The 14,127-nt window shown below is 42.5% G+C and overlaps 1 protein-coding gene across 3 annotated transcripts in view; it reads left to right on the forward strand.

The window, feature by feature from the left end:
* The window catches only part of LOC141010355 (DNA (cytosine-5)-methyltransferase 3A-like), a 44,316-nt gene that overhangs the window by 17,653 nt on the left and 12,536 nt on the right, over nt 1-14,127 (forward strand). For 2 of the 3 annotated variants that reach the window (XM_073483266.1, XM_073483267.1), the window contains exons 5-10: nt 27-73; nt 9,810-10,193; nt 12,007-12,165; nt 12,426-12,533; nt 13,619-13,775; nt 13,958-14,104. In XM_073483266.1, coding sequence (XP_073339367.1) covers nt 27-73; nt 9,810-10,193; nt 12,007-12,165; nt 12,426-12,533; nt 13,619-13,775; nt 13,958-14,104 — 1,002 coding nt within the window. Of the gene's footprint in view, nt 1-26; nt 74-2,288; nt 2,436-9,809; nt 10,194-12,006; nt 12,166-12,425; nt 12,534-13,618; nt 13,776-13,957; nt 14,105-14,127 lie in introns of all 3 variants that reach the window. The other variant, XM_073483265.1, reaches the window with a different exon arrangement.

Genomic DNA, 14,127 nt, shown 5'->3' on the forward strand with positions numbered 1-14,127 from the left:
CTATTGTGTCGCTGTCTTCCCTCTAGATGTGGAGCACAAGGAGGAGGATGGGGGTGATGCAGTCAAGACCGAGGTAAGATTTCTGCTCTCTCTAGTCTTTGTTCTCAGGCTGATGTAACTCTTGTGATGTCTTTCACACTGCCAGGGCTGTAGAAGCTTTTTTTGGGTGAATTACCTTTCCTGTCACACACACCGCGAATCCTCTGCTTGCCAGCATGATATATGGTCGTGGTGTAGCTTGAATAGAAGTGAAAGTGCTTTTTTTGACATGAAAAAGGACAGTTTTTGTCGCAGAAATACTGAATATGAACAGGATACTCCACCTGATGCCATCATACTGGTATGTTATAAAAAACATCAACCATCCAGCGTTTTTACAGCAATCTTCTTCTCACTTAGTTGTAACTCTTGATTGTAGGTTGTGTTTACATGTTGTTTTGCATGACTGTAGCTGGGTAGGAATTGTTCAGCCTTTTGAGAAATACATTTGTTTTCTTGTTGAGAGTTCGATGAGGGAGTTTATAGGTAAATATGAAGCTAAAGCCAAGCAGCCAGTTAGCTTAGCTTAGCATTGAGACTGGAAAGCCTGGCTCTGACCAGTAACTTGCTGGCGTCACACTTAATGTTATCATTTGTGAGCTTTCGAGAGATGAACCGATCCACTTTTTGAGGTCCGATCCAATCCTGATACCCCATACTAATATCAGAGCTCTGTTTTTCTTGAATATTATTATTAATATTATCAACCCAATCATCAGAATAAATATTGGCAATTTGCTTATCTGTAAACCACAAATATGTTGCAACTTTACATTTCTTTAGGTTACACTTCCTATTTTATGTTGGGACAACATTGTGCTTATGCTCTGGTTACGTTTAAACACACACTTGGTTAGGGTTGAGAAAAGATTTTGGCATGTAGTACCTGTTTGGGTCGCCACAAAGTCGGCTGAAAATTTTATCAAGGTCTCCTTAAAAATATCCAGTGGTTTCATGCTTACAGATGTTGAAACACTGTGGTCGCTGGCTTGGCAGCCATATGGCTGGTAAACTCAACCACCATCACATCCACCTCCTGATTTGAAAGTCTGGTCATGAACATGTAATGTGAATGTGATATGACACGTTATGTGGGATTGTCAATACGGTACGTAACCTATGACACATACAAATGCAAACATATCAGTGGTTTGCGGAAACTTTAACTGCCAACATTTTATCCTGGTGACTGGGCTTTATTATCATTATTATTATCGCTGTTGTTGTTGGTGGTATTACTGTATGTTTAAAGTAACATGAGGCTGTAGTAAACCACAAGCACTGAAAAATATACAAAAATGTATTACATTTGAGTTAAATGTTAAAAATTGAATTTGCTGTGGAAACTGATTTAATGTTTCGAAAAAGTTGAATAAATCAAGTGCACAACAATGCATTATAAACTACTAGTAAGTAGATTACTACACATATGTTGAGTGCAATCGAAGATTGACAATCAATAAATCACACATGAAATCTGGATCAGTGCATGGATCTGTGACGTCAATCCCAAAAGTGAATTACGTCGGTATCAGCAACCGATATCAGTATTGCATCGGATCGGTTCCCACTCTACTGGTAGGTGGATTTTGTTACCTTTGGGCAGAGCCAGGCTAGCTGTTTCCCCCTGTTTCCAGTCTTTATGCTAAGCTAAGCTATGAGAGTGGTATCGATCTTCTCATATGAAAAAGATATCAAAGTATTCCTTCAAGTTTATTTCGGTGTATTGTTAAACTTTTTCAACACCTTCTCTCTTGAAAGCTTAAGTAAACGCTATCTGCACCATTGCTTGATTCGAGGCTTTGCATAGTCGCCTTTCTTTAAGGCTTTTTCTTCTTCAAGGTCCAGAAAAGCTGAGTAGTTCTCCTGCCTTTGGGCTTGTGAAAGAAATGGTACCTAATGGTGTATAGATTTGAAATATCAAATACACTTGGGAGCTTCTTGTATCAGTTGGTGCTGGTGACGGTGAGACTGTTGCCAGGGAGTTGTGATTAGACACTGTTGCATCAATGGTTGCTGCCTGACCAATCACAAACTGATAGCACCATACGGCACACCAACACGTGAGTCATCTTTTTAGAAATTAGACAACCCATCACCTCAACCGCAGATTACTCACTAGAGTCTGTGTTAGTGACAGATTGGATGCACAGATTTACTACAAATCTGAATGCCTCATTATGAGAAGAACTAAAAGTAAGAATCAAAAACTAGTAGCTAACTTTTTTTTGTTTTAACACCTTAAACAGGGAGGTCGAGGCAGGCTGCGAGGGGGAGTTGGTTGGGAGATCAGCCTTCGTCAGAGGCCCGTGCCCAGAATAACCTTCCAGGCTGGTGACCCTTATTACATTAGCAAGCGGACCAGAGAGGAGTGGCTGGCCAAGTGGAAGATCGAGGTGAGTACCCCAGCTCTGTCCCAGCCACCGTAGATGACAGGGTGAGTGACAGGTGTGGACCAAAGCTGCCATGCAGGGTCAAAGACAGGGCTTGTGGTGTGTTCACGGCCAAGTGTATTTGATGGGTCATTTGATATCTCATGAAGGTACCATTTATTTCAGTGGATTTTCAGCGCCACTGGCTCGGTCAGCTCCTGCATTTCCTGACTTTGTTCTCGTCTATTGCATTAGCAGAGGAGGAATCACATGCAGCTGTGTTGATCACATCTGTTTGATGCCTTGACATGATTCATGTTTCCTGGATGACAACGTTGCCGTAAATTTAGAATAGCATCATTCTGACTGCCTTTGGTGTCTCGGCGCTGTGGTGAAGTCAGGCTACATTAAAGGGTCAGTTCAACTAAATCACCAAAAAACATATTTTTCCTCTTATGCCTAATGGTAGCCAGCCATACAGATGGTCTCTTTTAGGGCTGGGCATGTGGCAAATGGACTATTTTGTCTTTTCTACTCTTGCCGAAAAATCAAAGCACTGTACAACTCAACTCAGCATTCACCTACTCACACACACACACTGACACGCTGATGGAAGAGCCGCCGGGAGCAGTTTGGGGTTCAGTATCTTGCCTAAGGACACCTCAATATGTAGACTGCAGGGGCCGAGGAATGGGGATCGAACCATAGACACTGGTGGACGACTGCTCTACCTCTTGAGTCACAGCCATGCTTGAAATGGCCTTGAAAAAATATTCCAACATTTTAGGCTACATCGCAATACACAATTTATAATAATAGCTATATTTTATTTATATAGCAGGCTTCAAAACATAATTACAAAGTTACACGGTACATTTATATGCCAAAATAAAAACAGCTTAAAGTAGAATTAGTGAATCATATTGGGCAGGCTAATAGGGAACCAGTAAGTCGGAAATATATTTTTGGCCCAAACCCTGCAGAGCTTTAAAAGGAAGCAATAAAATCTTAAGATCAGTGGAGGATGGGAGTAATGTGGTCTTGTTAGACGTAGAAGATGGCTTTGTGACTAAGAACAGTATTAAGGCCATTGCAGTACTCTAGGCGTGATGTAATAAAAGCATGAATGTTATTTATGTTATTATGTTATACGACATATAGTCACATATCACGATAATGATATAATATCAATATATTGCCCAGTCCTAGCCTTTTTCCAGAAACAATGTCCTTGTTGATCTGGATAATCCACAGACTTTGTTGGTGTTCACACTGAGAACAGTCCTATGTTTAAAAAGGAAACACAAAGGGCTTCGTTGACAGGCGTAAGGCGGTGAAATCTTGATGAGATCCCTGACTTTGAAGGCTTATCAGATGCCAAAACTCTGCACAGCAGTTTATAATCTGATGAGGAAGGACTTCACTGCTCTGAAAAGTTATCAGAGTGACAGTCATTTTATGGTATGCCATTTTTTAAGCTGACATGATGTGAAGTCCTTAAAGTGTGTAGAGAAATGGACATTTTAACATCTACTATTCTATGACAACTGAGCAATCATCCATGGAATCATTATGTGATTCGGAAACCTTCACTATTAAATTGTATACCTTGTAAACTGCTTTGCCAACAACCTGGTATTTTTTTACTTCATTCAGAGTGATCACACTGCGGTAACTTATCCAAGCTCGGATTTCCTGTTGGATCACTAATAAAAGCTGCTAACACAACACAAACATGAAGTTCCCCCACACTGATCATCACTTAGTCATGTTAAGTATGACTCCTGGTTGTAATGTGATGTAGTGAAACTTCATCTGTTACATAATGAGGAGTCTCCGTAGTATCAACATGGGGTCTTCCATTTCTTCTGCCTCCCCGCCCCCCTCGGCTCTCCCCCGGAGAAGGCTCAGCCATAAAAATGTCTCCAGGGAGGAAATATTGCCAAATTAGCAGGACATGCCGGGGTCCCACTCGTGAAATGCCGTAAAATACGAGGCAAGTAGGCAGTTCACGTCTTCCAAACAGAGGTGGATTTTCTTAAACAAGTCGCTCTACAAGGGAGAGATTTAAGGGGATTTGCAAGATGCAAATTTTGAGTGTGTGTGTTTTTTTCCCCCTTTTCTCATCTGGCGTATTGCAAGCTTTGATCTAATTTGCACAAAGACTGATTTGTTCAGGCATCAAAGCTCTTTCCTGAGGAGTAATATGAGGCATAGCTAGCCTGTTTGTGGTTCTGCTCTTGACACAGAGCCTTTAGCTGTTGCATGTTTCTGCAGCAGGAAGGACACGGTGGCTGAAAGGGTTACTGCCGTCTTGCACTTTCTCCAGGATCTCTCTCTCTCTCTTTTTTTTCATGTGCCTTGTGTTACAGTGGACTTCTCCGTCTCTCCCTCTCCGTTTCCCTCCCCCATTCTTCTCCTGACCCCTCCCCCAGCTATGGAAATGAACTCTGTGCTATGGATATGAGGGTGAAGATGAGGTTTGCAGCAAATTTCCAGCCCTGCTTGCAAGACAGCCTCTTGGCTCGCTGCCAACATTTTGCAAGTCCTCTCTAGCCAACCAGAATTCCTGTCGGCAATCACCTGACCCTGAATTCCCAGACAAAGAAATGTTCATGCTTTCTTTTTTTAAGCGATCTCTTCTACCCTGAGAGTGGGGGTGAAAAAAAACTCAAGCCCCACACTGGATTATGAGGGTTGCGCGCTGGTGTGTATGGGTATGTGCACTGCATTGTTTGTTTGATAACACAGGGGGATAGTGTGCATGTTTGATTAGCCTGCTTACAGCGAGTGGAATATGCTGACTTCAGGTATTTCCACGAGAGTTGTCGTGAACCATCTGCTCTGCACAGCTTAAAGGGAAACCGTCTCTTTAAAAGAGGAAGAGTGAGCAGGCTTTAGCCGTGTTTGGGAAAAAAGTTGCTTGCATGAAAAAAGTTTTCCCGTGGGGTGAATATGCGCTGAAAGTATTTCCTGTTTCAAAGCTGCGCCTAGAAATGTCAGAGGAGCATGTTTCTGTTTTAGGTCAGATGTGTTTACCTTAAAAAATGTTGCTGTGTGTTTTGAGGCACCATGATTTCACCTTACATAACGTTCAACTGGGAAAGAGGTGAAGTTGTTGTCTAGGCCTCAAATCCTTTTGCTTCCTATCATTGTGCACTTTGTTCTGTTTGACTCTGGACATAGATTTACTGTAAGCAGAGCAATTTGATTACCTGAAAAGATTTTTTAAAGGGGGCTTTGGAGTGAGCCGAGCAGCCTCCTCGGGGGAGCTTCTTTAACAACTCCACTTGTGGATTCATGGGCAATTCTGTTTATGTATTCATGGCTGACTCTGTAATATTCCTAATTATCTCTTAAAAGGACGCAATACAATGAGAACCAGATGGCCTATTTTGGTGTGACCCCCCAAGGCCACTCATGAAATACACAGCCTTTGTAGGGACCTGTGCTAAAAATCTGGCTAATGAATGCAGTAGCCACATTGCTGCACAGCAGAACCTGCCACTTGTGCATTTCCAGACAGTATTTCCTCTTTAAATGATCAGCTTTTGCATGCATCTTGAGTTAACTACACCTGCCTTGACTGTAGGAAGTTTAGATAATTTGGTATATAAGCGAAGGTCTTTGCACTGAAGACATATCTCACTGTATTATCCATCAAACAATTGCACAAAACAGTCCCCGCTGTGTCTCTCCTGCCTGTTGCGCATGAGAGACTACTGCATTCAAAGGTCAAACTCTTTTGTGTTGCTTCAAAGGCTCGCTGTCACGTTGCGTGAGGAAGTAATGTTCAGTGACAGTTTATTTCATCTAACTTTTACCTTTAATCAGAGTGTGCAGAGCGCTTGTTTGTTTTGATTCGATGGCACCTGAACTGCTGCTTTAACGTTTTTTGTTTTTTTTCTAACATCACATTGGTTCAATGCCCGTCAGTGTACTACATGTGAGTTGTCAGAGCTTGTGTGCAATTGTGGTTCGTCTCAACGGCTGCACTTTTGACTCTTTTGACAAATTTCCTCGTAAACTTAACAACCTTCATAACAGCCACTTGTTGTCTTATAAATAAACGCCGTAAACGTGACCTTTTTGTTAACAAGCGCAGCCCAGATTAGATACTAGCGTATCATCTGCGCACCCCAGAGACCAATATCTCTTCTCTTTTTTCTGCTTCCCAGTGCACTCTGTCACCCCTTGAGCCCTCAGGGTATCATGCTGCACAGACCTCTAAGTCAGATTATCCCTTATTGTGCACCCAACATGTCTCTACACCCTGCCAGAGGCCTGTGGAGCTTCTGTTTTCACTCTCTCCATAACAAAATCCACGGTTACTGTGAGTACAGTAACTTAGGTTTCCATTGTATTCATGTATGACATTTTTCCGAGGGGGAAAAAAAAAAGTGTTTTCGCTGTGAGGTTGTTTAAACACATTTGCTCTGCTGTGTTTATACATCTACAGTATGCCTGCTGTCATTTTTTGGTATTTGTCTTCAGGGCGGCGTGACAGCGGATATAAGTGGTGGTATTTCTGAGCTGTCAGTGACGGGCAGGCGTGCGTAAATGATAAAGACCGCATTGTGTCTCTGCTACCTCCTTTCCTATTTTCCCCTTTAGACTCGGAGAGCCTGTCTTGCTGGTGGAGCTGCACACACACTGTGAGGCCCCCAAAAGGGGGGCATTTACAACTGGGAAGAAGTCCAGAGACAAATATCTGGTTCTTATAGCCACTGTACTTTCTCTCCTCCCCCCACTGGCATTTTCAGCGTCACTTTCTCATTGGCTGGGAGGAGAAGGAACCCTGGAGGCAGACTGACCCTAAACACACCAAAGTGAGCGCAGTAATAGCAGCTTGGCCGCTTTATTGCCATATATATATTCTCTCCCAGTATACCTGTGATTACTGGTCAGCACTGATGAAGCAGTTCACCCACACACACACACACACACACACAGCTCTGCAGTCTGCACCGGCTCTCCTCACATGCGATTATTTCCCTCCATACTCATAACGCATTTAGCAGTTTAATTGACATTGTTGTTTTTTGCAGTTTACCATCTGGAACCACACATCCAAGCAGGCTGTCGAGCGCTAACTCCAACGTGCTTGTGCTGGAGCCAAGAGGTCTAACACATATGGCCAAAGGCTTTGAACCATCTATCCAGCACTACAGTACAGATATTTATAAACCGCAGCAGAGCCTCTTGATTGAAGAGCACATGTTTCTACTCTTCTGCGCTGAAACCCCTCCCCGTGCCGTCTAGGCACCACCTCCCCTTAAAGGCGCTATTGTTTACGAGTCACACTGGGAGAGAGGACGGAGGATTGTGCTATACACTCTCTCTCTCTCGCTGAGCCTCTCTCCTTCTGGCCTTTTTTCTCCTCTTCCCACACACCCAGTCCACCTCTGGACATTTACAGTGTGTGTGTGTGTGTGTGTGAGACCTGAGAACTTGAGAAAGACTTGAGGAAAGTAAGCACAGCTGTGCAGCGCTGCTCTCACGTGGAGCCTATAGTATGACCAGCACGTGTTTACATACGGGACTGCAGATATATATTCTGTACGTGTGTGCGTGTGTTTTTGAAGGAAAAGAGCGAGAGGAGGAGAAGAAAGTTAACATGTGTGTGCATGCCGAGTCCTACCGTGTGTGTGTGTTTGAGAGAGAGACATCAGAACGAGTGCAGCTGTTGGGGATTTACTGTGAGAGGCTTAAGTCCCGGCTGCGTCTCGTCCTCTCTGATCGACCTAGCGGTTCAGTGTCAGGTACCATAAACCCAGTGAACTCTCCGCTGCAGCTATGGACACTAGAGAGTTACTGTATACCATGCCGTTGATGAATGGGCCTTACAGTCGGAGATAAAGCCGTGTTTACAAAGGCTGTCAGGCCCTCCCACAATCTACATTCTGCACGAACACAGCAGACTAACACGATGTGCACAACTTGGTGTGCAGCTGAATGGCTACAAATGCTATCAGCCTGTGTTTATACTGTTTTTAGCTGTAAGGCAATTTTATCGAGAGGTCTGCCTGGTCACGGTTCAGGCAGAATACATGATTAATATGTTAAATGATTTCAGTTTTATCTACTTAAAGCTGCATTAATGAATATCATTAAATTAAAGGCTCAGATGATTGTGTGTCATGTGAAGGGTGTTGCTCATAGTGACAAACGCACAGAGGATTATCAGTCCGCCTCAGCTTTATGGTGCATTTTAGCATCTTTCAGCTCATTGTTTTGGTTTTGGTAGACTGTGGGTATCCATGAGTTGCCTCGGAAGGTCACTTGAGAAACGATTATGGGAGTTTTGGTAGAATCAGCGTAAATAACAAAGTATTTATAATTGATGCACCAGCGGTCGTTTCAAGGCTTTATAAGCATTAGCTTAGTGGGCAAAGCAATTTTAATAGTGTTAGTAGTCTTCTAACCACTAACCTGGATCTTCATTAATTAGCGCTGTATGTGATTAGCGTCAGAATTGGCGACCATAATTCGCACAAGGTATCACGAGGGCTAGAAATAAGGTGGATAAGCCTGCCACAGGCCGCTATTTCAGACTGCGTTCTCCTCCCTTTCACTATCTGCATGTTGTTGTTTCAAAATCCCCAATCTCTACAGAAAAAGACAACAACAATCCTCTAGCTAGCAATCTACACACTGAAAATGGCAGGTTACCCCTAACCCTAACTTGGTCACTACTGGGACAAGCTAATCAAGCTAGCAGTGGTTACCTTTTCTTTTGCAGGGATTCAGTCATTTCAATGTCAGGACTCTCCCTCCCCACGTGCAAAGCAACAAGATTATTTTGGGGCTTTTTAGCCTTGATTTGAGAAGACAGCTAAGAGAGTGACAGGAAGCAGGGGAGGGAGTGGGGGAAGAGCCACCGGGCCCCATTTGAATCCTGGCTGCTGCTGAGGGCCCAGCCTCCAGTATATAGTCCAACCACTCAGAGTTGAGCTATGAGGCCACCCCCCGATACTTTTTAGCAGGGTCACGAGTGGTTCACGATCCTCTTCTTACCAAAGGTTAGCATTAGACAGGGAGCAATGGTTACCTGGACAGGATGGCCAAAATTAAGAGCTTTTGAGTTTGTTTTGTCATCTTCTCTTTGTGATCCTATTCTTTTTATTCCTTTTGGAACAATTTCCTATCATGTTTTATCAAATTCAAGGGTATTTTAACCTTTTTTTTTTTACTAATCAACCAAGCTTAAGTTTGTCCTTTTTCCTGATTTTACACTGTTTTTGTGCAAAGTTCTTGTACAGCTATTTGTATTAACAATTGTCTTTTTCTAACTGAAAAAGTAGATTTGTAGATAAATGTGATTCTGCCTTTAAACACTGCACACCTCATCTGAAAAGACCTGTTCTCATCACTGCCCGTCTCCGCGCTGTGTTTCAGGCAGAGAAAAAGGCCAAACTGATGTCAGCGATGAATGCGATGAAGGATCACGAGGAAAATGAAATAGAGACAGAGAAAGAAGAAGAGCTCTCAATAATCAAACACCCATCGCCTTCAAAGCTGCAGCAACAGCAGCACCTGATGCAGCAGCTGCAGCCTCAGTTGCACACTCAGTCACAGCCTCAGTATCAACAGCAATCACAGCCGTCGCTGCCACAGCAACAACAACTTCAGCCTCCTCCGCCGCCACCGCCGCCTCAGCTGCAGCAGCAGCAGCCTACTGACCCCGCTTCGCCCACTGTGGCCACGACCCCTGAGCCCGTCGCCATCGGAGGTGGAGACAAGACATCCCCCAAGTCTGCAGACACTGAGCCCGAGTATGAGGTAAGATCAGTTTGAGCTCGATTCACACTGATTACTATCTGACTGTAAGACTAACAGGATTTTACAACAGAGATCTCTATTGGAAAAAGGATTTAGCTTAACGCCGGGGTTAATCCATGTCAAGGTAATCAGCCTCTCATATTTTGGGAATTTACTCACTTCAGGTGTTTCACAACTTTCAGCCTTGTGGAGACCCGGAATCAGACATTCAGCAGATAGAAAAATCTATAACACTTTATATTAGGGTACTCATATTAACCATTAACAATCAGGATGCATATTAGTAGCATATCTGATCTTTACTAGTCATTATATAGGACTTATCAATGCCATAATCAGCATGACCATATTCTACAACTACTAGGTGGCCCCCTCTCACACTGGACACCCACCAACATCTGGCTTTTGTCTTCAGTGTGAATGGGTACACTCGACTGTGGCAAATGTGTCTATCAAAACTTTAGATAAGCTTTTATTTTCGTAGTGATGATTAAGGTGCAGTGTTACTCTTGTAATGTTTGAACTTGGCACTTTGTTTGCTCAGGCGAAAGTGAATTACACCTGAGCAAACAATCATTCTCTAAACATTCACAGTGCAAAACAAAGGCTCTGATTTGTCGACACATCAGTAACACAGCCTTGGTGGACACAAAAAGGGGAGGCAGCAATAACTTTTTAACACAGAAAAGTGGATAAATAATCACAGAAGACATACAGTGGCGGATTTATCATCGTGGATGTATTTTTACAAGGCCTCTGACAGAGGTATGATCGACCCTCGTTTAAAGGTTAAGGTGTTAACGGGTAGCTTTCCTGAGATATTCAACATTAGTAGCATTATGTTCTGTATGACATTGTCTATCCCAGAGTTAACTTCCACAGTGTGCACTAGATTTTTCTCTCCAGTCCTGTTCAGTGCTCAGTAGTGAGACAGAGTCATGCACACAGTTAAGATGGAAAAGCTCCGCTTCAGTGATACAGCCACAGTTTATCTTCAGATTACATTACATTGAACTTAACATTTATTTTTCTCTTGCCTGATAGAACACTGCATGAGGGATTTCTCCTGCTTGAACACAGTTTACTTGCCCCGGGCAAGCATTACTGTTGGCCACTACGGCTCTGTCCTCAGCTACCCAGCAGTATGCAATATTAAAGCAGTGATGGTATAATTCAGTTATAGAAGCTAAAATATATTATTCTGATATGGGCCATTCTGCATAATCTTTACATCTATTTAAGTGCTCAAACTTCTGTACTTTAACTAAAGTAACATTTTCAATGCAGGATGCAGGATCAAAGCATGATGTGTGTTCTTCTTCCTCTAAAACTCATTTGTTTATCAAAACAAGATGTTTCCTCGTTGTATTTTGATTTCAAAATGTTCCAAAAGGCTTCATTTGCATATTAAATCAATAAAATTGATGGTGGAGTAAATGCCCCTGGACCTCCCTAACCGATTTTGGTTTCGGGTCATGTCCCCTTTTTCCGCTGTGTGACTCCCTAAATCAGCAAAACAGACTTTGATGTGAAAATCAGTGAGCCTACCCTGTGAGGGTAAGAAGCATTTCAAGAAATTAACCATTAACCAGGAAACATTGTCAGGCTAAAAATGCCATAAATTCCTCAGTTCCAGCATCAGAGTTTTAAAGAATGGCTGATTTTCTTTGTCTTAAGTGAGAGTAAGAGCTTAATTAAGATGGTTACTGTTCTATATTACCTACCAAACTGAGACAGACTGTGTTCAAAGTTTTCACAATCATACCCAGAAGTTAATATCAAGCGGATGATTCGTCTTTTATTTTGGCTGCAGGACGGTCGTGGTTTTGGCATCGGCGAGCTGGTTTGGGGGAAGCTGCGAGGGTACTCGTGGTGGCCAGGCCGCATCGTATCCTGGTTGATGACGGGACGGAGCAGAGCCGCCGAGGGAACCAGATGGGTCATGTGGTTTGGAGATGGAAAATTCTCAGTGGTGAGTGCCTTCGAGCCAACATTAATATTGCTGTCAGGTGATTTTTTTTTTCTCACCAGAAATTAAGCAAAACAGCCTTCCGTTTATAGTGACAACCACACACTGTATAATGAGCTTTTTGGCTTTATTTGCTCAACTAATCGTTATTTTCCAGTATAAACATAAAAGTCGTTATTCTCCAGACACGTTTTGCCTCCTCATCATGATTTTTTTCGAATATGTGTGGTAAACAGCCATTTAATTTTCTGTGTATTTTACAGGTCTGTGTAGAGAAACTCTTGCCTTTAAGTTCCTTCAATAATGCCTTTCACCAACCAACTTACAACAAGCAGCCCACGTACAAGAAAGCCATTTATGAAGTGCTACAGGTGAGTCTAACCTGCATATTAAACTGAGCTGTTTGGTTATCTTATAATTGCAATTTTTATCATTACATTTGCTGTTATAGTGCAATTTTAAAAATACTCAGGCCATTTGATTGATCGCACTGTACAGTTGTTTTTACTGGCGACGTTATGCAACTTTTTACCTTAAAATAACAGTGATGTTGCTTTAATAGAATACTTTGACATTTTGGTAAATGTGCTTATTCTCCTTCTTGCTGAGTGTTAAATGAAACTGATGCTGCTTTCATATCTGTGTGTGTAAAAATCATGCTAGAGCCCGCAGATGATTAGCTTAGCTTATCTTAGCACAAAGACTGGAAGCAGGGGGAAACATCTAGCCTGGCTCTGTACAGAGTTAGAAATTATACCTGCTAGCACCTCTAAATCTCACTCACTTACATATTGTGTCTTATTTATTTAGTTCATAATCAAATGTGTTGCCCTTAAGAATTTCCTGAGCATCCATAGCCAACTATATCATGTTGATGACAATATATGTCCTTAAAATCTTTTAAATGTTATGACAATATTTGTGTGACAACATTGTGACAACTATGTTTCTGGTGTGCTTATGCTCTGGTTAGGTTTCGGCACTTGGTTAGGGTTGGCTAAAATTATCTGTTCGGGTTGCCACAAACACAGCTGGAGATGTCCTGAGGTCTTTTTAAAAACACCCAGTTTGTTGCCACAGACATGGCTATAATATATCAAAGACTTCTTGTCAAAAATATCATTTTTTTTATCGTCACAGACACAGCTGGAAATTGTCCTGAGGGCTCCTTAAAAATATCCAGTGAGATCGTGCTTACAAATGTTGAAACGCAGTCTTAAACTGCAGTCACTGGCTTCACAACCTTTTTACGTGTTACTCTACCACTGTCCCCTCCAACTCCAGATATAAAAGTCAGTTCATAAACATGTCATGTGAACATCATATGACACATATAGAAGAAGAAGTACGTAGCTGAAGTCTTTTGTTGAGACACTGAAGACACTGAATCAATAGGTGCAGTTCTGTAGGTGTACTGAGGGAACTTCACTCATAAATGTTCTTTATGTGTTCACAGGAGGCTAGCAGCCGGGCAGGCAAAGCCTTCATGGCTCGCCCCGCCAGTGATGAAACAGAAACCTCCAAATCTGTTGAAATGCTGAACAAGCAGATGATTGACTGGGCAATGACAGGATTTCTGCCCACTGGACCCAAGGCCTTAGAGCCACCAGAGGGTAAGAAGATGTCAGTATAATGAAGACTGAGTTGTTGGACTTTTAAAACTCCTTTATTTCTCAGAGATAAAGTAACTCTTTGACTACAAATTTCTCTAGTTAAACACGTGACTGAATGATTCAAAATGCTGCCTGTATTAGTAGTTGTCTGATGTCTGATTGTCTGATGTTGTGCACCCCAGAGGAGCGCAACCCATACAAAGAGGTTTACCCTGAGATGTGGGTGGAGCCTGAAGCAGCAGCCTATACACCACCTCCAGCCAAAAAGCCTCGCAAAAACACAGCAGAGAAACCCAAGGTCAAGGACATCATTGATGAGAGGACACGAGGTAAGGTGCCTCATTTATTAACT

This window comes from Pagrus major, chromosome 16, assembly GCF_040436345.1.
Source record: "Pagrus major chromosome 16, Pma_NU_1.0".
NCBI classification, from domain to species: Eukaryota; Metazoa; Chordata; class Actinopteri; order Spariformes; family Sparidae; genus Pagrus; species Pagrus major.